The 23,701-nt window shown below is 40.9% G+C and overlaps 1 protein-coding gene across 8 annotated transcripts in view; it reads left to right on the top strand.

Moving 5' to 3' along the window:
- Positions 1 to 22,696, top strand: part of LOC140342777 (ectodysplasin-A-like) — a 158,330-nt gene extending 135,634 nt beyond the window's left edge. For 4 of the 8 annotated variants that reach the window (XM_072429123.1, XM_072429125.1, XM_072429122.1 and 1 more), the window contains 3 exons: positions 4,682 to 4,733; positions 5,942 to 6,072; positions 9,107 to 12,244. In XM_072429123.1, the coding sequence (XP_072285224.1) occupies positions 4,682 to 4,733; positions 5,942 to 6,072; positions 9,107 to 9,358 (435 nt within the window). In that variant the 3' untranslated portion in view covers positions 9,359 to 12,244. Of the gene's footprint in view, positions 1 to 4,681; positions 4,734 to 5,941; positions 6,073 to 9,106; positions 12,245 to 18,208; positions 19,684 to 21,515; positions 21,601 to 22,450 lie in introns of those variants that run through there. The other 4 variants (XM_072429130.1, XM_072429127.1, XM_072429126.1 and 1 more) reach the window with 4 other exon arrangements.
- Positions 22,697 to 23,701: the final 1,005 nt, after the last annotated feature.

Raw genomic sequence — 23,701 nt, 5'->3', positions numbered from 1 at the left:
CGGAGGATTTGTGCTTGTGCAGAGCTTTGACCAACACTACGTCTACGGGCTTGAATGGGTGCATCGAGTGATCTGTAGGGAGAGGAAAAGAGAGAGAGATATCTCCGTAGTTGCTGTTCAATTTTTCAATTAACTTAGCTACATATTGATCCTGAATTTGTTGTAAGTCCCCCGGTAGTAAGATAAGGGTCCTGTGAAGTGGCGAAGGACTATAATTGTGTTAGAAGTGTGTTGGTTTCAGTAGAAGCTGGGATGGCGAGCAGAAGCGTATCAGGGGGGCTAGTGGTGGGTGTGGTAGACTGAGCAGCGGCTTTGACATGAAAATCTGCTAGTCTGTTACCCCTGGCATCGAAGGAATTGGAAGAAGTGTGTGCTTGACATTTGACAATGGCTATTTGATTGGGGAGGTGAATGGCTTGTAAAAGTTTTGAAATTAATAACGAGTGCTGAATGGGTTTTCCATCAGCTGTGGTAAAACCTCTTCGCTGCCAAATTGCTCCAAAATCATGTACAACTCCAAAAGCATAGCGGGAGTCAGTGAATATGTTTACAGCTTTTCCTTCCATAATTTCACAGGCTCTGTTGAGTGCTATCAATTCTGCGACTTGGGAAGAGTTAACAGAGAGTGGGGTGGCTTCAAGGACTGTGTCAGGGAGCTGTACCACGGCATATCCAGCTAAATAAGTTTTGTTAGAGGGTCAGGAACAAGACCCATCTTCAAAAACATTTTCTGCTAGAGGAATGGGTGTTGTGGATAAGTCTGAACGTGGTGTTGATGTGGTATGTATTTCAGTGATACATGAGTGTGACTCTAGCACTTCATCCTCTGGCCCTTTAAGACCTAAGAGGGCATTGAGCACAGCGACAGGACCGCTGGTAGCAGGAGCATATTTTATACTAAATCCTGCAGCGGATGTTAGGATAACTTCATAACCGGACAGCCTTTGTGCTGTTAGGTGTTCAGTGGGTAAATTCTTAAGCAAATGTAGTACAGCATGGGATGTTTAAAGTATCCTCTCGTGACCCAAAGTTAGACGTGAGACACTTTCTACAGCCATTGGACACGCTGCCAGCACACGCAGACAGACTGGCATGCCATGCACAGTAACAGGCAGTGTCTCAGAGACATATGCCACAGGCCTCAATTTACCTCCATGCATCTGAGCAAGCACAGCAGCCATGGTTTTACAGTTCTCTCTTGCAAACAATACAAATGGTACATTGAAATTTGGCATTCCCAATGCAGGGGCAGAAGTCAGGGATTCTTTTAACACCACATATGCTTTAGTCATTTCATCAGACCATCGAATGTTGTTAGGGGCACTGGAGGTGGTACTGATCATGCCAAGAAAGCTGAGCAGCTGTTTCTTTGTCTGGGGGGAAGGCAGACTGGTAATGGCATGTACACGGCTGGGGGCTAGCAGCCGGGATCCTGGGGTTAAAAGCATTCCCAGGAATGTGACCTGTTGCAGACAGAACTGAATTTTTTTCTGCTACACCTTCTGTCCTTCCTTTCCCAAAAAACACAACAATGAAACAGTATCCTTCTGACATGCCTCCTGCGACGGGCTACACAACAATAAATCATCAACATATTGTAGTAAAGTGGAACCATGCTCCGGCTGCCAGTTGGTAAGGACCTGCTGGAGTGCAATTGAGAAAACTGCGGGTGAGTCAACAAAACCCTGGGGCAAGCGGCACCAGGTGTACTGCTGTCCCATTAAAATGAAAGCCATAAGGGGCTGAGTCTCGGGCGATAATGGTATGGAGAAAAATGCATTGGCCAAATCAATAACACTGTAAAATTGGGTCTCGGGCGGTACTGCTGTAAGGATGGTAGTAAGATCTGAAATGACTGGTGTCAGGGGTGTAACCAGCTCATTGATGGCTCTCTAGGTATTACCTTGAATGAGTGATGTGTAATGTATTCTCCATGTACTGTACATATGGGAATATGAGGTGTGCGTCTTGTAGGGGTGATGACTCCGTTTATTCCCACAGAGGGCCCACCAGATGTAGATGGACCTGACCAGGTTCGGAGGACGGAACAAGTCGCTCCTGTGTCTACTAAGAAGTCTGTCAGGAACTGTCCTACTTTTAATGTGATTGTTGGGTTTTCATCAGCCTGGTCAGGGATTTGTAACATAGTGGTGGTGGAGTCTTCCTGTGGGCATCTCTATGCTTGATGTGGTTTTCCTCCCCATTGTATGGGGTACTTTGGGCCAGTGTGGTTGTAATTGTGAGCTGAATGTGGCTGCATTGGCGTGCTATGTGTTTGCTGCTGTATTGACGGCTGTTGGTGTGTAGGGCAGTCCCTGGCCCAATGACCTTCCTGTCCACAGGCAAAACATGCTTGATTCCTTTTAACATTTCCATATCCTCTATTGTCATTCCTGTCCTGTCTACCTCCTCTGCCTCTACCTTTTCCTCCAGGTTTCCCTGAATAATGGAGTCCCTGCACATGAGGTTTTGACGGTTTAGGTAGCTCAAAGCACCCTGCCGCGTCTTTAGTTAACAATTGTCCCATGCGGGGGACAAATATATCCTGCGGGGGTAATATGCTCCAATTATCAATAATCATTTTGGCAGTTTTAGCATGTTCAGGGATTAATCCATTAATCAGTGACTGTGTAAAAACAACATTCAAATCTCCTCCTAATCCTAGCCCTGCCTCTTCCTTCCACACTTACCTAAACCTTCAGGCATAATCACTTACTGTTTCTCCTGCTTTCTGTTTGCATGCTAATGCTGTGGCCATTGATTTTCTATCTCCATGTATCCTAACAAATTCATTATGCACTTGATCCCACATAATTTGATATTGTTGCTCAGTAATGAGGTGATAATACTTCACAGTGGTCTCATCTGGAGATGGTATTTTAGGGCTGGTATTTTTCCAAAATCTACACCTCCGTCATCTAAATTTGCGTATCCTGTTACTCCTTCAATGATAAGTCTTACAGTACAATGTCTTGTACTGTAAGTTGCTGGCCTTGTACAATTCTTTTTAAATAATTAATAGTAGCTGCAGGAGTTTTACGGGGATTTGGGGCATTTTTAATAATGTCATTGAGGTCCTGTGTCCTCATTGGTTTAATAATTATTTGATCTCCCAAGGTAATAAAAGGCATTGTTACTGAGTTCACCTTGGATCGGGTATTGTGGGCTGGGCATGTCTGTGCCTGTGTTTTTGGGGTTAAGTACACAACAGCAGATGATGTGTAGCCGCTGCTGCTGGGTGATGTAGGACTAGTGGGTGGTGGTAATAATATCTGTGACTGCTTGGTCTTTGTTTTGGTAAGAAGAGGAAGGGCTGAGGGGGAATCCTGTGTAACGGTTTGTAGCTGCATGGACTGTATTAGACAGATACCGTGCTCGTAATCCTCATCCTCCTGTGTTCTCCTTTGTGTTTGTGCTGTTAGTTGTGGATATAAGGGTGTATACGGGTGTGGAATAGAGGATGTGATTTGGGCAATAGTTTTCTCTTTACGGGGATTGTAATCTTTCCAATACATTTTCAAAGTATACCAGACTTCTCCGCAAGCCTTCATGTATTGCCGGTCCCACTCGTGAACTCATGGATCTAATGTATATCCCAACATTCCTAAGATACAACTAATATAGAATTTAGGGAATGATCCTTCCAGTGGGAAGGGGTCAGGTCATTGTAAGTTGTCAGTGCCATTTAACAGTTATTGTTAGTTCAGTTAGTTCAGCAGGTAGCTGCAGTGCTCGCGGACGTCCTGTTCCCAGGACGGCTTACCAAAACGCAGCTTAGGTCACGTTACTGCTTGCCCCATGCAACCACAGCAGTGAGGATTGACCCAACCTCACCTTGGCAGCCAGATTAGTACACAAACTTATCTTATATACAATATTGCTTACACTTCTATATTATGCAACAAAATTCTTATACTCTATACATTAAACAGAAGCCATCAGTGTGCACAAATTCAATAAAAGATTTCCCAAATCTTCCTAACTAAGGACCCAGTCCTTCTATGAGGGAGTCTACACTGCCACAGTGCTTAGGTTCGTAAGATATCTACAGGGACCCAGGGGAGGGCAGAGGTAGAAAAGAAAAATTCTACCTACCCGATCCTGGTCTTTTTAAGGTAGGTAGATATCCTACTTCTGACGCCAAACTGTTAAGGCGATTTCCTATTGATCCCGGATCAATATTTCCCTCTTTCTAATAGCTTCTGTTTACAGCGCTGGAAGGGTGTAACACACGCAACTCAATGTGTGGTTAGATCACTCTTAAAACTTTATTGTTTGCACACAGTTTATATAACAGTCCAAAGGCATGATCAGTGCATGATCACATGACTACAAACAATTAGCAGACATGACAAATGTCCTTGTGGTTCTCCTAGAACAAGATATTTTTGTCAAAGTAACAGATATATGGCCGTAGGGAGGAAAGGAAGAGTTTCAAGGCAAAAAGGGGGGAAGCAGACGCTAGTTTACTGATAAGAAGAGTACAACTAGTTTCAACATATTTTAATCATCTACAAAACATAACAAAAGTACAAAAATAATTAACTACAAGAATCAGCAAAATTCCTCAGCTCCTTACACTCCTACCTAGATTTTTTACCTGTATACGTGAATTCTCAGGAGATGACAAACTTTCCTGCCCTCATCCCATACATCTGCTCATTAACTGTTTCTTTTTCAGCCTGCTGTGGTCCATCTGCAGGGCCAAGGCTCAGCCATACAAGTGAAGAATGGTAAGAGATGAATGGCGATTGTTTTACTTCCAAATGTTCCATGGTTTTACATATAAAATCCCCTGAAAAAAATTGGTGTGTCCATGTGTGGCCGTGTGTGACCCAGTGCAGGCCTTTCCTTGTCTCCTAATGACCTGTATTGCTGTTGCCAGGTAGTACCATAAATGTCATTTACCAATGGGTGAGCACTCTTTCTGTGTTTAACTATTACGGGGTTCCCAGCTTTCTGAGGGCTACAGAACACTTCCTTCTATGTTATAAATGTAAGAGGATGTCCTGTCCCAGTGTGACAACACTGCTTCCCCATGGATATTAGTACACAATGTTGTCACCAGGATACAAAGTGTATCGCTGGCAGGATCACTAGGTGAATATAAAGGAAAAGCATGAAAGTAGAATCCTATACAGCCAGCTCATCCAAGCTGCACCATATTAGATTTTTGTCTTGGCTTTAGATTTGCTTCAATTCAATGCTCTAATTTGTATGAAAGGAATGATAGACCCTTCATCTCAATATCCTTCAGACAGTGTGGGAATACTTGAAGAATTAAGAGAAAATAAGAGTCAAAGTCTGCAGTGGGACTGAGCCAAGTTCACCAACCAGCTTGGAAAAACCTACCAGTAGTCATCAGAATAAATCAGAGGGGAAAGGGGGGTGCTTATACATATATGTTCTATATTTATTTCTTGCTCAACAATTAGTTCCCCCTAGAAGATATAAACAAGTACTGCTTCCATCAGAGGCTAGACTCCCATCCCCCTGCTAGCCTAATACAAATCAAACACACAGGACTAGGGTACCAGCCAACCGTGATACATCCATACACCTTAAAACAGCAAGGAGAAGCCTAGGTGTGTTTCGTGTTATGGCGATTATTCTTCAAGCTGGTGCTGCAGTGTCAAACATGCCAAGGCTTCCTTGCTACTGTAAGGTGCTCATTATAACAAAAGTCTCCTGGTACTCTACCCTAGCGTGTGGACTCCTTTTGTGTATTAGTTTCCTCTACAGGAATATGTGTTGATTCTAACCTGAATGTCACACTTTGCATTCTGAAGTTAAATGTGATCAAAGAATCCTTTAGATTAATGTTTGTCAGGCCATTGGCTGTATAATTTTTTGTTTTTTTTTTCTATGCAATGTAATAGTGTATTAATGATCTGCTGATCTTGGTAACATGTAATGAGTGACTACATTCTCTCACACTGAGATCTTACAGGTGGAATCCTTCATGACTGGTCATGGACAGCCATCAACCACAAGGTGTTCAAGTTGCACACTCGCAGCGGAGAACTGGAAGTGCTAGTGGATGGTACCTACCTCATCTATAGTCAGGTAGAAGTGAGTATGGTCTTGGGCCCAACTCGAACTATAATGTTGTATTAACCTCCCTAGCGGTTCATTTCTTTCCGGTTTTATATGTCTAAAAGCGGTACATTGTTTTTCATGAAAATTTATTTTACAGTATAATATAATAGTATGAGTATAATAAAGTTTGAAACACAAAATCATTTAACAACAATAAATTGAATAAATTAAAAAATCTATATATTTAAAAAAAAAATACATATTATACTCATAGTATTATACATACTGTAAAATAAATGTTCTTGAAAACAATGTACTGCTTTTACACATAAAAATCCTATGTATTGCATTCAATACAGTTATTTTGCATTGAATGCAATACAAATAAATATTGAATTTACGGCCGGGGCGTACACACCGGGGAACTCCCCCGGTGACTCATCGGATGCAGAAGCAGGAAGAAAAAAGACGGAGATTGCGACGCTGGATGGCGCGGGACCCCGGCGGATCAGGTAAGCCCTGTATTTACTAACCTTCCCTAGGTGTTCCAACCCCGAGTGTGACTCGGGGTTACCACTTGTAGCAACTTTTTTCTACCCCGAGTCACTCTCGGGGTTACGGCTAGGGAGGTTAAAAAATGTTTTGAAGTGATGTGTTGCTGTAAACCATATATAGAACAAAAGGCGTTGTACCCCTTAACCATCACATCTATAGGATTAATTCTTGGACATCTCATTCCCAAACCATGGTCATTAATATGGAGTTGCCCCTTTTTACTATAGAACATCCTTCCCTCTTTCCAAAAGATTTTGAGGTATTATCACTCAGGTTGGGAGTGCACATTTGTCTAACATGATGTATGATATTATGAGCCAGAATTTTTATAGAGCTGACATATTACGCAGCACTTTACAAAGTTCATACTCCTGTCACTAACTGTCCCTCAAACGGGCTCACAATCTAATGTCAATTTTTTTGGGAGGACGACAATTACCTAACTGCGTGTTAGGTTAGGTTTTGGAATATGGGAGGAAACCAGAGTACCCTGAGGAAACCCACACAGACAGGGAAAACCTGCAAACTCCATGCAGATAGTGTCCTGGCTAAGATACAACCATGCTGCACATATATGATATTATAATTTATTTAAGATTGCAGGGCATGTGCTTGATTTTTTTCCTATAGTTTTGGAATGGGATGTCCATGAAGTTCATGATGGTTGGCTGTGTACAATCTTTAAACCCACATAGTGTATGGAATAAGACAGGAAAAGACAAAAGTACCGAAATGTGTTTTATAGGCAAAAAGTGTAGCTATGGTGCTTTTAGATCAAACCACATGTATATTCAGGGTTGAGAATTTTACCATTTGATGTCAGTTATCCTATTTTAGAACACAAAATACTTACAAAAGTTCAGTTGAAGCCGATATTAATAACCACTAGAGAATAAAACCAAAAAGGCAAAGTTTTTTTTCCCAGTCTCTTGTGGGACATTGAAACACTTCAGGCTATACTGGCTTTACAGAAGGATTGGACACTGCCAAAGAAAAAATAGGCCAGCCCAGGGATACCCAGGGGCATCTTAGTAAATGTTGTGACATCTTTACAGGGAAAGGTTAGAGCTGAGATGGTCTCATCAATGTACCTTGCTGTGCGTTATGGGTGGCTTGGCTGTTCTTCAACCTTGTTTTTAGAGGTTTTCTTTAGTCTTACTGAATTAGTGCAATTCCCTTGTTTTGAGGTCATTGGAATGTTTATGGTGTTCTTTTTGATGCCAACCTAAGATCTTTAAGCCTTTAGGTGGCTTGTGATGGAAAAGAGGCTTTTAAGGCCCACCTCTCAGGCTGCTTTTGGACAACCTGAAGAACTGAGGCATGCTGGTAGTAGCAGTAGGGTCATCCTGGTATACAGTATTTTTTAAGTGGTAGAGTAACACAAAGGTGCATAACGTCCTGTTCACCATAATTGCTTGCAAACAAAATGATTTTACAAAAACCCCTTTTAAGCCAAAGACTAGAGCAGAGAGTGTAATAAAAATACATACAGGCTGACAATAAAAAATCCGGCAACACACACTCTCATAGCACCAGCGGACATCTGGCACAGTTCCAGGGAGCAGACAGCAGGGACGTCTCTGCATGTATTTAGTGTAGCAAGCAGACCTAACAGCTGTTTCTGCAGAACAGCGCCATCAAAACATCAGTGGCCAAATAGTGTACTGCAGTCCCTGTATTGAAAATGCGATCCGAAATTCATGCCAGAAAACTGAAGGGACCAGATTATCGATGGCTGGATTTTCGATTGTCAACCTGTAATTTAAAACTTTTTAAGTGGTTAAAGAGACCCTGCTATCTTGTCCTTTTAGGGCCTGATGAAAACCCCCAACCTACTCAACTTTATATCTATATGTTACAGCAGTTTTAAAAAACCCAGTATTAGGACATAGAGGGCATGTTTAGTTCTTTTAGGGGGTCTCCAAACAGACCATGAGATAGTAGATCCTAATTATTTAAAGGTTTAATGTTGCAACAATGAAAATCAAACGCTTGTGCAAAAAAAAAGCATAGAAATTTTGATTAAAAAAAGAGTCCGACCCCTAAGGAAAGGCTTATGCCGCCATCAAGCAGAAAGGTCCAATAACGTATACTCGAAAATCTAAATAAGTATAATAGTCCATAAACATTTATTGGAGTAATAATGTCCTGTGGTTGACCTTTGACACCGAAAAGATGCCCGCCTTTATCTGTTTCAGCAGTAGGTTGTCATTTATTTGGTCCTTCAGCTGTGGTTTAACACAAGTTCCTCTTATCTATCACGTTATCTGTTTCAAACAGTGATTTTTATCTCAGGAGCAATGATTTTGCCCTCTTCACCACACAACAGTGCTCGGGCCTGGCATCCTAACTTTAAGCCTGGGCCATGGTAAAGGAAACAAAACTAAGACTGGATTTTTACCTGCAAGTAGTTTTTTTATGTATGTGCCATTCCTTCATGATTGAATTATCAATTCTTTCATTCTAAAATGATAAAATATAGATTAATCCGACTGAGAGTTTCCTTTCCTAGGTTTACTATATCAACTTTCCAGATTTTGCCAGTTATGAGGTCGTGGTGGATGAGAAGCCTTTCCTGCAGTGCACACGGAGTATAGAGCCGGGCAAAACCAACTTCAATACTTGTTACACAGCCGGAGTTTGCCTTTTAAAAGCCAAACAAAAGATTGCAGTAAAGATGGTTCATGCGGACATCTCCATTAATATGAGCAGACATACGACATTCTTTGGGGCGATACGATTGGGCGAAGCCCCTGGCTTATAAACTCCTATGTAGAGTGCTAAATTTTAAAGTCCATACAGTGTTACTAGCCCATTGGATCAAACAGACATCATCCTGCTTTTCCCACGTAAAATCGTGAAAAGATGGAAGAATGCCATTATTGGGGTTGCTGTAGTGGACATGCAGACTGCTCAGCAGGTGTACATAGGACTGTCCTACCAGTGTTCTGAAAGCAGTTGGTCCTTATGTTCCACTAACCAGCAGCCTCAAAGCTGCTGTACAAATATTTTTGAGCAGCTAAAAAAGGAATTTTTCTTCCTATACCGTATCTTAAAGTGAAGAATAATATATAGGCCACAGAAATACATTTATACAAAATGTTACGGAGTGTAACAGGACCAGCAACTGCTATCCATACAGCTCCATTGCATCAAATAGGTCAGAAGGCTCCCTCAGGAAGTAGTTTTAGCAAGTACTATATATTGCTTTAAGAAAAAGCTGGATGCTTTTCTAAATGCACAGAATATAACTGATATCTTTACTTTAAAGCTTTAATACCCAGAGACTGTTGATCCAGGGAACATCCGATTGCCTCATAGAATCGGGAAGGATTTTTTTTCCCCTGTTGGAGCAAATTGAACCAAGGTTTTTTTTTTTAGCCTTTCTCTGGATCAACTTTATCCATAGGGTTTTTATCTGGGATATGTTTATTTCCCCAGGTTGAACTTGATGAAATTTTGTCTTTTTCAACCTAACTATGTATCTATGAAATACATTTATTGTATGTAACTAAAACATATGCGGTGATGCCATAATGTAGTACGCTATACTCCGGACAGGTTATAGACACCTGACCATCGTATCTATTATATGGTCAAAAGTAAGTGGACCTACCTACCTATCAAATGATTAAGTATAGGTGTTTTAGTGGAGCTTCAACCCCCAATGAACATGATTGGGATGAATAGTGAGCCAGGTCTTTTCATTCAACACCTGACCTCAAAAATAGAGGCAAATTCCACAGCCACCCTTTCCACAATCCTAGGGAAACATGCCCATTTAGATCTGATGGTCAGGAGTCTATAGAATATCAGTCATATACTTGGTTACATGTTGCTGTAGCTGTGTGATGTTGATGTGACATCTGACTTTTTTGGCCTCCTCTCTAATACAAACCTGGCTAAATATAGAACTTTCTGTTCAATACATGAACATGATCATTTGCTATACTTAGTGATGATCGTTAATGATTTATTAACAGGATTGAGCCACTAAACCCCCCTTCCCTTGTTTTTATGTGAGGATGGTAGGTGAGCTTTAAAGACCCCTAAAGCTATAAAATAATGAACAAACTCAGAAATGTCAATATTACAGATATCATGGCATATTCATTGTATTAATATACAAGTAGTAAGGAACAAGTGTAAGTCAGATTCAGTGTAAAGAGCTGAATCTGACTTGCAGTGCTGCTCCTTGGCAAAACTGTGCACATTTTTATTGCAAGTTGCAATACACAAACAAGGTAGGCAGTAAAATAGCCAGAAGGATGGATGCATTGTACTCCCCTCTTGCATAGGATTCTGCTTGAAGCTACATGCCCCAGCTGTAAGAGCAATCTTCCCATATATGGCTATGGACAATCTTCCCATATATGGCAACAATCAGACCATTTACATAATTCTGCATGTCCAATTCCAATTAGCTCGGCCTCAGTAAAAGGTCAAGTTGTATCCCTAAGACATTCCTGAACTTTTGTAGCTGAATGCAGCCTGCAATTTCCAGTGGTCGGCTATGTGAGAATATAAACAATCCTCTCTAAATAAAACATTTCATCCCAAATATCCTGAAGGCGGCTTAAATGACAATTTAAAGTATATGTGACATGTATTAGATTGAATTTTCTATGTGAAAAGGCCACCCCCCCCCCCCCCCCCCCACATTATTTGTTAGCTGTCTACTTTCAATTCTCACCTTCTTCCTGTCTGCATGCACTGACCCCTGTGTCCTGCTGCCCATTCTTGCTCTGGACGGATAGTGACAACAATCTGTAAACTCCTATTTCAGAAAGTGATTAGGGAACCCCAAAACTTTTTAGTAATACGAAGAGTGGGTGGAGCTTCTTAATTTTTTTTTTCTCACCTATTCACCCAACATCATTTTGGCGTCTCATAAGCAATAAATGGGGGGACCTGCAGTGACCTGTCTCTTGCAGGCAGCTCCAGCTCTGATATTGAAAGTACAAAGCTCAGAGTGCACCAAGAATACTCATGTTCCTTAATAATGGCTTTTACATGACTTGGCTATAAACTGTTTTGGTAAACAAACAAAAAAATCTTTCAGGTTTCTTCTATTTTCTGGGCTTCATTAGATTTTTCTTTACTTCCTGTCCTGTTGACAGCAGTTCATAAGACAGGAAGTGAGGAGAATGATCCAACAGCAACACAGACAGAAATAAAAATGCTTTGCTTAATCAGTGTGGGTGGAAACCTGGCTGGTTACAGATCACTTACTGTTTATTGAAAACCATTTTGTCTGAAACAACAGCTTGTAATGGAGCTCCGGATAGCAGGAACAAAAACGATGGGTTCTAATCCCTTCCAATAACTAGAATGTTGATTGACATACGTGTTGATTTTTACTTAAACCGACTCTTTCCCTGGGAATAAAAAGGAAGAATTGTCTGCATTTAGAAGAGATTTGTTTTCTTCCACACAGTCCGTCATCTAACCCATTACAATCTTCTAATTATTAAAAGTAACAATCTCACTGAAATGGCATCAGATTTTGGCACTAACACTAAAAAAGATGACAAATACCTAAACTCAATCAAAAGTAACATTTTTTTGTCCTGTGAATAGAAATTGGCTGGATCCAAGGCCAAGGTATGCACAATTGGTATGTGACAATAAATTTTGCCAATTAAACGTATGACGAAATGTGTGGGCCTTCATATTCACAGAGCTGCCCAGGTGAATGCTGATCATAGTTTTTAGATGAATGATAATATGCGATTGTGCAGTACTTGTATCCAGCAGGTCGCAGAAAATGTCATTCCTTCTCTGTGAGCTAATTTTTGCTCTATTACTGAGTGATGGCAGAAAGTTTCTACACAAAACGCCTCACACAAATTCTGTTTTTGTTGCAACACTTTCTTACCGCAGACTCCCCCTGTGATGAGCAGAAAGTATTTTTTTTGTGGGCAGCTTTACTGTTACTAGAGATAAGCCTGTGTCATAGTATTATCATACATCTGTTCTGATTGCAGGTGGAAACATTAATATGTGAAGTCAAGCAGAGAGTGTGGCCATTCCCTGCAGTCTGGGCTACTGTTCATTTAGAAAATTTGCAAGGCCAGCTTCCTGTAGCTCGTGGTCACAGGTCCTAATTTATTATATTACTGGACGAGAGTTATTAGATCAATGAAACTGACTGACACCACAGAGGCTGGAAGCTATAACAAGCTGCTTTGCAAATTGGCATAATGATGTCATGTGTAAACATAATGTATATACCTAGGCTGTAAGTTTATGTAAATTAATTTGTGTTTTACAGATAAAGCCTGCATTTCCAGCTCTTTATTTTTTCTTTGTCAGCTATGGATACCAATAGGCACGGCTGCATTACTGAGCAAAGTACCTAGACCTAAATACAGTGCCACAGAACTTGGTACAATCCACTCCATTCAGCTGTGTCATTGTCACCCTCTCCTACACTTCTGAAATGAACCATGTGCTGTAATGGCATTGCACCTGCAGTAAAATTGTGATGTTGACCATTACTGGGTGAGCGCATGCACACACACCAACCGGAAGTTCATGCAAAGAGTCCATAGGATGTGCATAGCCCAGAACTAGCTGCAATTGCTTATAATAAAATTCTATATTTAGGCTGAGAATGCTCCCCAAATCATTGTACTACCCAATATATACATACCAGACACAACTACGTGCTGAGGATAATCACATCCATAAAATGAGGCTCTTGCACTTAGTAGAGCACACTGGAACCCCAGACCTGTTCCTGGGTCATTGGTCCTCCTGAGCTGGTATACTGTTCTGGATTCTGTACCCATCAGTAAATACCCTCTGCTATGGGAATCACATGTCTGTGGTGGGCTGAGGAAAGAATGATATTGGGTTGCTGAAAAGTTTTGTTATCCTGTGTTGTGTAGTTTGGGGACAAACATTAGGTTTGTTCCCAATTGAAAGGGTTTCTCCAGTTTGTTATTGTTAAGTCGCCCATCTAGTGACAAAGTTTTATTTTGTTTGTTTCATTTTGCTACCTTCCTGTAAATATTGTGAATAGTGTAGATAGCCTGGACAGCACAAATAAACTGGTGTTGGCGAAACTAAGAGACTGTGTCTAGACTTGCTTTGCACTGTGCCTGTCCCAGGGGGCTAAAAACACCCTGCAACCTACCCCATGTTACAGTAAACACATTATTTATTTATATATAAGGCTTTAATTCTGCTACAGGTTACAATTTGGTGAAAATCTTTTTCTGTTCACCCCTGATTGTCGGCTCCTTAAAGACTACAGTTTGGCCTGTCCTGAATAATGTTGCATGCGTGTTCTTGATCAATGAGATTTACTTTTTATTAAGAAGCCATGAATTACAAGTCCTATTCACTTTTAATGTAAATGTAATTTAACTTCTAATTTAAGAGTTACTTAGGGGGCTTTCAAAGTATTATTTGCACCCACAAGTTCCTCTTTGATCTTTGGAACGTCCTATCTGCTAATTATTTCAAGATGTTAGAAACACACAGGAGGACTGGTTTGAACTTGAAGAATTGAGCAAACAAAAGGAATGAAAAAAATGATTGCTAACAACAGAGGGTTTATAGCCACCCACCTCATCACTCAGTGAGGTGAGGTCTTTACATTTGACAAACTTTAGGGAGTGTTGGTTAAAATGGAACTAGGACTTCCGGTTCCGGCGCCTCGCAAGCCAGCTGCATGTGAGACACGGCTCCTCTCACCTCAGGGATTTCAAGCTAATATACAGGCACACCAGCCCCCCTCCTGTGTGCAGCTGCTCTCCAGCCTAGCAGAGACTTGGATGGACCCTACTGGTTTTGCTTGTTTACTTGTCTCTGTATATTTGAAAAATTTAATAAAAACATTTTGAAAAAAAAAAAAATGGAACTAAAGTTTAAAAACAAAAACCTCTTTCAGCCAAGGCAGCTCTTTTTAGAAGGGACATGTTATGTCTCGTCAGTATTTATCCCCACTTCCTGTTCATGTCTTCCGACAACAGCAACATGAGCTAAGGGCTAGAACACCGGTTATCTTTTTAATTTTTTGTTCCTGTTGCAGATTTCTCCTCCCTTCCTTTCTGGTAAATGGTCATCAGCAGGACAGGAAGTGAGCAGAAATCTTCAAATAGCAGTAAAACAAGACATGGTTTCCATCCTTCCCTCTATCCATACAATGTGGAACAGTACAAGTGGGCCCCAAAAGCTTGAAGAGTTCTGGTAATTTACTTACTTACTTTACAGTTGCTGGAATTTAGTGTCAATTTAGTTGCTATATGTATCAAATACTAATTGATAGTTGTATGCTGTAATGTAGGCCCCTGCTATTGGGACCATTGTGAATGACCCCCCCCCTTCATCCTCCACCACCTAGAGCAAACATAACCTGTCACTGGATGGCACCACCACATATGACCATTATGCATTCTCTATGCCCAGCCTAAGGAAGAATCTTACCCTGCCACAGTGACTACTCAGAAGACTCTGAATGTTTCCAAACAGCAGGTTGGCGTTCAGCCACCACTACAACTTCACAGCAATTCCAGAAATACATTCACATTAAATTTAATCAAACCCAGGGTGACTGGTAAAGTGCTCAGACCTGCGCCTCAATCCTAAATTTCATTGTCAGTATTGCCTAGAAACGGATTAAGAAGCGTGCCATAGCATTTAAGGATTATGTAAAATGAGATGGGTGAGAAGAATACACAAACACTGTTCACAGAAATGCACTGCTGCAGGTCCCTGCACTCCGGTGGCTCTCACCTACTCCGATGTAGACGGGATTGTCCCATTAGAGTGCCAGTCCCTGGAGTCATTAACTCATTTCTGTTTCCTATCCGATAGGCTCCGTCCTCATGGCCCATTTCTGGGGTCACAGGGTGTAGGTGGACACACGTGGGTCATCTGCAGGACATGGATAAGAACACAGCGGAGGCAAACACTTATTTCCTGCATGGCTTCAGATTTATCTCCATTCTGTGCCACATTTGTTAAAGGGCGACCTGACGAACTGCCATTATTTTTTTTACTTAACTTATACTGCTATTGGTAGAATCTGTTCCTGGTTTAATTTGACATTCTAAAAGTGGAGAACAGTTTTCACCATTTATAAAGAGAGACCCCCAAAGCTCGCAGCTGCTTTTATTGGTATTTATTAGTGAAGCCCAGGAAGAGATCTTCAACCCAATAGTCCGGTACCCCCAGTTAATAATAATCATATTCATGTGCAGCCATGATGGTCATTGACTGGGTATTTTGTTGCCAACCATCATTGCTGCACAGCTCAGTCTGAGAAAAGTTTCTAAAATTTGGAAACCTTAAAACTGCTACTTCTCTCTCTCATTGACCCAACAGATACATAGAGGAGCCAAACCTCTGCTAGGAGTTCCCATTGCTGTTCACCATCACAAATCCTATTGAAGGATTGATAACATTTACCTTAATTCCCCAAAATATCATGAACTGATTGCACTCTCCTCATATTGAGAAATCAGACCAGAATATGGCAATATCACTTTCATCACCCAAAAACTTTACAAAAACATTCTCTCCAAAAAACTAATTCCTAAAACCTAGACGTGGTCGATGTCACTTGCAATAATATAACTAATTACTAGAATTCTCCCTTCCAAAACTCCCTGTCAGATGTTCTGCAAGGTTCACCTATATATTGCAGGTAGAATCGTAAACCCCTAACAGCCAGGCCTAGGGCAAATCTATCCAGAAAACAATTTTTAGAAAAATGTTAACATTTGTAATGCAGAATGTTTGTGGCGCCTTAACTACAAAGAGCACATTATTCCAAAATGTCAGTTTTCTTTCTTCTTGGTTTTGTATCACTTTAAATTGTCAGCTTGGCATTCCTTGTGTCGTCCCTCTACAGACAAGTGACTTTCATTTCAAACAAGTGCTGAAATTGTTATGCCGTGTGTACTTCTACATGTGATTTTCTTATTCCCCCCATGTTTCCTGCCTTCCACAATGCACATAAAGGGCTCAGAAGACACTGTACTGTGTGAAAACAATGCCATCCCTTGGGGCAGACGCACAGATGAGGTCTATGGGCACCTCACTTTTTACTAATAATGTTATGTCAGGTGACCACCAGTCCTCATCTTGTCCCAGCATTTGTCCAGGTATGTATTTCCATCTTCTAGACTAAAGGTAACTAAAGGACACCATGTGTCTGCACACCTTGAAAGAATACAATGCATTATTGTGTGGCCATTCTTATGATTGGGTAACTGCATGCAGCCAGGGTTAATGCACACAGATGGCTGTAGAGTAATGCAACACATGCCATTTGTGAAGACACTTTAAAATGATGGAGGGGGAGAGAGAGACACATTGTGAAAAACCTGGGACACACTAGGGCTAGGCAAATGGTGGGCATGCCCAGAGAAGAACGATATGGGCGGCTTCTTAGCCAATTCCAATATATATATATATATATATATATAGCATATCATTTTTTTTTCAACATGGATTCTTCATATTAATATGGAGTTGACCTGTCTGTGGCTTTACCATCCTCTACTCATATGGGAAGACTTCTCACAGGATTTTGGTCGCTGTAGGAATTTATTCCCGTTGGCGAGGTCAGGGTATAGCTAGTTACACGGCTGTGTGTCTAACTAAAGTTCAGATAACAGAAACAGCAATGACCCAATTCCTATTAAACCTGGAAAACCCTTATCAGACTTACTGTATGATGAACTGCTCTGGTGTGGAAAGGAAAATGTCATGTGGAATGACATCTGTCTATAATGTACTGTATGTTGTATCATTTTCAGATCTCCTGCTCATACAGTAGTTATAGTAAGTAATAAAGCAACATTTCATATAAAGTGAATTTATTCCCACATCAAACACATTTAAGTAATTACAACATCTTAAAAGCAGGGTAAGCACTTTAAAACAATTGTTACTTTCCCTTTATCCTTTTTTTGTTACTTTCCATCTATAAGCATTTTGGAGAAAATAATTTACAAAGGTCACAACAACAGCAACAAGAATTGAAACTGCCAGCCTTTTAATGCAAACAGCTAGAATGTGTTTCTAAGCTTTTGGAAACCGACTGAACCCTGGCTTTGTTATGATCTGGAGGAATGAATAACCTTTACACCTAAGCAGCTAGAACGAGCAGAGATGGTTTGTGTTAAAGCGTAATAACTGTTAAAAAATATGTAAAAGTTTATTTCTATAGTCTGGGCACAGGTGTCATTTATATGCCTACAAACTGCTTGTACTGAACTTACTACATTCAGCTGCAGGAGCAAGGAGATGCCCCACATAGACAAAATCACTTTAAATGCTATAAATATTTACTGATTGCATTTATTTAACCCTATCACTTTATAAATATTAGGGGAGGCTGGATCAGGTCTGACTATCACCCCTCCCCATGCAGTAGCAACAATCATTTACAATATAGGATAAGGTTTCTAGACATCCAACCATGCTACCTATATAAAGTTTGGTGTTGTTAAAGCCAACATCCCTGAACCATCCATTGTATTACAGAAGGTTCTGTATTTCTTCATATTGGATTCCACACAGCAGGATATGCCATGTACCTCTCCATAAATTTGGTATTCCCAATAGATTCATACGTTTGTATTTCCCCCTCCAGATTCCACCTGCTTTGCTGACACCTCTCGCTGTACTCTGTTACCACCAGTTTGTCACGTGGAATAAGGACATTGTATCTATCACAAAACCTCATCCAGAACTTTTCCATGTAAAACCTGCACAACCTGGAGGATTTAGATTTTCATGACAATCACATGGAAACCATGGAAGCTGAAGCACTGAATGTATTGCCAGGACTTCTATCTCTTAACCTTGCCTCAAACACACTGCACAGGCATTCTGCATCTCACAAAGGAGTTTTAAAGGCTTGTGGAGCCTAAAGACTTGCGGAAAACTTCATACAATGCATTTCAAGCTTTGATCTACCGCAGTTGTACTTTCTGAATCTGAATTCCAATATCCCATCATTGTGGTCTTTCTCCCTAATGATACCCAAGAACACTATCAGCTCATCATCCTTAACCTCAATCATCTTGTGTATTTTCCAGTTCTGAAAAAATTCCAGATGGTGCAGCACATTAACCTCACACACACACACACCTTGACTTGTCAAGCGCCGTTGAAAATTCTTCTTCATGGTTATGGAATGTGACAAATGATTTATCACTTAGTCATTTATTTCTTGACTTTAAGATTTTGAAGGTAGTTTCCTGAGACTGCTCAAAGGTCTCGGTTACCATAAAAAGCTTGAACAGAAGTCTGCAATTATTAAATGTTATGGATCTGCAAGCCAATTATAATAATTTCATCGAACACTGTATATTTAATTTCCTGCCTGAAATTAAACATATTAATCTTAAAAGCAACAACAATAGATTTTGCTCCAACCATTCCACTGGAAAGAAGGAATCTGCAATAAATCAGCATGACTGCAGTACTTTTTTTGTTTTTCATTAAAGAACATCATAACACAGCTTCCACCCTGGGTATTTTACCAGATGCCCCCCCTGGTATCATATTATCCAAGGTTGGACATACAGGACCAGGTCCTGTAGGAGCTACGCCAAGCACTGGAGGTACTTTCAATAAACAGCAATGGGATGAATGACACTCAGATAAATCTTCCATGTCTACATTCATTGAAGTCTTTGGATTTATCCTATAATCATCTCACCAGGGTCCCCATTAGTGTGAAATGTTCCTCAATACAGAACGTAGGTCTTAAAAGTCTCTCTGACACTGGGTGAAATTACAACATCCACATGCTTGATTGCTCAGTGACATACCTGGACCTCTTACTGGCTGCTAAAATACACATTTTGGATCTTGAGAAAGCCCATTGTGTCTATGCAGCAAGTAATAGAAGTGTCCCTGTCAATGTCACCCATCACCTTCATCACTGCCTCCACCTGACAGATGATAGGTAATAGAAAATTGTGATCTTAATTCTTTCCGGATCCTTCTAGGACAGGGGTCCTCAAACTTTTTAAACAGGGGGCCGGTTCACGGTCCCTCAGACTGTCGGGGGGCCGTACTATAGTTTGAAAAAAAAACAGGAGAAGATTCTTATGCACACTGCACAAAACGTATTTATTGTAGCCTGATGGCTTCAGCCCGACAGCTCCAGCGTTACCCCGGCAACAGTGGTGTCACGTGACCGGGTTCCCTGGAGTGCAGATGGCAGGCAGCCAGAACTCAGGCAGGAGAAGCAGCCTCAGCAGCCGGGCCGGATGGAGAACTTCAGCAGGCCGGATTCGTCCCGCGGGCCGTAGTTTGAGGACCCCTGTTCTAGGATATCAGAAGCAGCAAAGTGCCCCCCCCAAAACCCTGCTCCAACAAAAAGCTTATACGCCGATGGGAAGCAAACCTGTTTTACAGTCAGCAGAAATGGAAAGTCACATGCCGTCTGTATGCTTAATAATGCATCAGTGTCACACTTTCAGCTATATATAACCTCTCACACAGATCACAGCACGCCTCCTGACAATGCCCCAATCTCCCTAGAAGGAAAGTAAACAGGTCTACCTAATAGGTTTCAGATAGAGACAACAAGTGCCTGTCGCAAAACACATTACACAAGCATAATTCACTGAGGTCACCAACAAAACAAATACCATGCATTAATAACCTTGCTCTTGCATTCTTTAAAATGTGCATAAAAGCCAATCAAACATGCACATGCATTTTAAATGTGCCCACACACCCCCCCTCCCCACACACACAAACAGATATCATTTGTTGACTCACCAACAACCTGTACCTCTGTACCTCCTGATTCGTTGGTGCACAACCAGTGCTGGCATCCTTGAGAATGTTGGTGCAAGGTATGCCCAGCATCCCAGCATTGGTAATAAAACCTGTTGAACTTTAATAAATAGAAATCAAGTACATGACACTTCCAGTACACAAGGGACATGGTTTATTTTGGGCTAAATGTCATTTTTCTGACAACTCGTTTCATCACGTTCACCTTCTTTTTTTAAAAAAAATAAAAATAAATGACTATTTTGTTCCACACCAACTATCTCCTACCGCTACTTCGACGCAAAATTCTAAACCAGAACTAATCATAACCATTTTATCCCACAGGCTGCACACAAGACGAAGTACAAATCCAAAGAGAAGTAAATAGATAAAAGTGAAGAGAATTAGTAGGTGTAGAAAGTTGGGGTCAGATGGTTACTATAACCTTCACCTGCCGCTTGAGACAATCCATGACATTTAAACAATCCAAAATCATTGCACAGCAATATTTACTTTGCAATACCCAATCCAGCACAAAATGTTTCATTCACATTTTCCAGTGCACCAAAATTAAAAAAAAATATATGGTAAAACAAGTAAATAATCCAAAATCTAAGCCCTTGAATCAAAAATCTAGCAAATTGTTACTTTGCAGAAGTAACTTCCCCCCTATTCCTCTCAGTAAAAGACAAACCGTAATATACTTTCCCCTTCAGTCCTATTCCAGAGATTTTTTCCATTGTCGTCTAGTGTTTCTATTGTTGTCCAGTGCTGCACAAAACCAGCCTTGTCCTATTGACATCATTTTATTCCTATGACTGGTCCATACTCCTCTGGATGATTTTGGGCTGCGATGAGTAGGGACCTGCCATAGGATCAAATGGGCTGTATATTGTTTGTGAGATGGGTAAGACATGGCTGGCTCTATTTAAAATGAAATATTGTGCAGGGGTTAGTGGTGTTGCAAGTTAGTAATCCAAGAAAACAGAAAAGTATAATGCTATACGGCTTCCACAAGGAGGACCTTATAACTTCCTGACTTTTACAGTTGACCCTCCCAATGTGATCCTTCTAGATCCGTTGCATACACACTGGATCCAGCTGGTCGCCTTCCTCATTCCATGTCCAGAATCTCACAAGATTTCTGCATTATTGTCCCACAGCTTTCTGCTATTTGTGATGGGGATATCCTAGGAGGTTGCAGGCCCGGAGATCAAGGAAGCTGCAGGAGAATCCCTTACATATGAGGTATTTACTAAATGAAGAAAAATGTGATTGGAAGAGGGGGGAGAAGAAAATGTTCAAATACAGGTTGTAGACATTTCAGTATAACAGTCATTACTTGACTGTCCTTAGGTATTAGCATAATTATATGACTTTATTGATAAGATTGAAGATTGTGGGGTTCTGTAAGATACAAAGATTGGAATGTTCTCACACACCACACACTTGTTATAGTAAGGTCACAGTACAGATAGCATCTGTTAGCAGCATCTATATTGGATACTTGGTAAACAAGTTGTGGACAAGAAAAACTAGACCTCTCTTTCATGTTCTTATAAGATCAGACCCTACATATGTAATTCTTGTATTACACTATTCAAACAGCAAGATCACCTGGAGGTGTGAGCCCTTTGTGGACAAAAGCACAGAAAAACTGTAGGAAAGTCTCATCAAAGAGAGTTGCACTATTTATGGTGATAACACATGACAATGGTATACAGCACAGCGGGTCTGAAAAGTCCTATAAAGGAGGTGTAGGATAAGCATAGGAGGCCCCATGGGAGGGAGAGGAGAGGTGTGACCCATGGAGAGGACACACAGAGATGCTGGCCAAAGGAGGGTAATGATTGTACATGGGCCATGTCTGCAATATTGTTATTATTTGTTATGTGCAATGTATTTGTATTATTGTTAAGTAACTCTTTTCTGCAGCTTGACCCAATATGTACACAATGTAATCTTTTTATACTTAATTGTTGTGTGTTTACTCTTGTTGATGGCCGCCTTAGAACTTATAATATGAATGTTAAATCAATATTAAAATGTCCTCCTATATTGGATATTATCATCAATAATAATCATAATTTCTTACAAGGTGAAAGGCCCTCCTTATTACCAGAAATCTGGACACCCCCCCCCCCCCCCAGTCACATGGACCGCAATCACATTCTTTACAAAAGAAAGCAGAAGTCCGAAAATAACATGACCTCCTCTTATCCTGAAACAAAAGAAAGGAACTGAGGGTTTGTGATTTAGATTATTACTTCTGAGAGTACACTACATTTTTTTCAGTAATGGACTAAAAAGTTAACATGCAGAATAAATGTAAGGATTTCCTTAATATTAATAACTAATAAATACTAACCTATGTGACCTGCAACGCGTTATCGTCATTTTTAAAAGCCATTTTCAATCTGCAGCTTTTACTAAGACAATCCGTGGTGGTCCTGCTTTGAAGATCTTTGTACAGGCACTTCCTGATATAGGGTGATAATGTTCTGTGCCTGCCTCTCAGTTGTGCTTCTGTGTTGTCACCCTGCCACATGGGGTTTCAACAGAAACTACAGGTAAACACTAACACACATTATACAGACATGGTCCACTGTTGTCACCATTAGTAAACCAGCCCCAGGAAACACAATTATCACTAGATTGCATGTAGACAATAAGTGCCTGCAGGGATCTGCAGATGCAACACACAGTTAAAAAAGAATCTGAGTATGTAATATAATAAGCATATTCTGTATACCTCAAGTGAGAGCATCTCAGGCTCTGCTCCCACCGTTAGTGTGACCAGATTTGAAATCAGATTTGATGTTATCACTGCTGTACTGCTTACTGTTCTCCTTGCTGGAGAGGAAGCTGTACCTGGGGCCCTGCATTGCAAGATCTCCCTGCTTTTGCCTCATCTGTGATTTGAGCTCCCCTATCATTACCACAGCAGTCATCAGGGAGGCAGCTCTGACATAAGGAAGCAAAGCCCCACATCTACTAAGGTGGCCCTCTTCACACAAGACAAGACATAATCGGAAAAAGATTAGTGACAAGTCCCTTGCCCTCTGCCTAACTTCTGCACATAGCTTCCACATCACAGGTCCTCTTGAACAGAATCTGTGAATCTTCCACTGAGTTGCAAACAATCAATCAACCTAGAACCAGATAACTTCTGGCCAAGATAGCTTACCAACAAAGAGGAAGGTGAACCTTTAGCACCCATTAAAAAGATTTACTGCGTGTAGCAGCAGTTCCGAAACAGACGTAAAGGAAAGGCAGCAGCAGCAGCAAAAGACTGGGGATGGAAGGGGCCGCCAATCTGCCTCATGTGAGTGCCAAAGAAGAGACAGAG

Source organism: Pyxicephalus adspersus, chromosome W, assembly GCF_032062135.1.
Source record: "Pyxicephalus adspersus chromosome W, UCB_Pads_2.0, whole genome shotgun sequence".
Taxonomy (NCBI): domain Eukaryota; kingdom Metazoa; phylum Chordata; class Amphibia; order Anura; family Pyxicephalidae; genus Pyxicephalus; species Pyxicephalus adspersus.
This window is presented reverse-complemented; position numbering and strand designations above follow the sequence as displayed.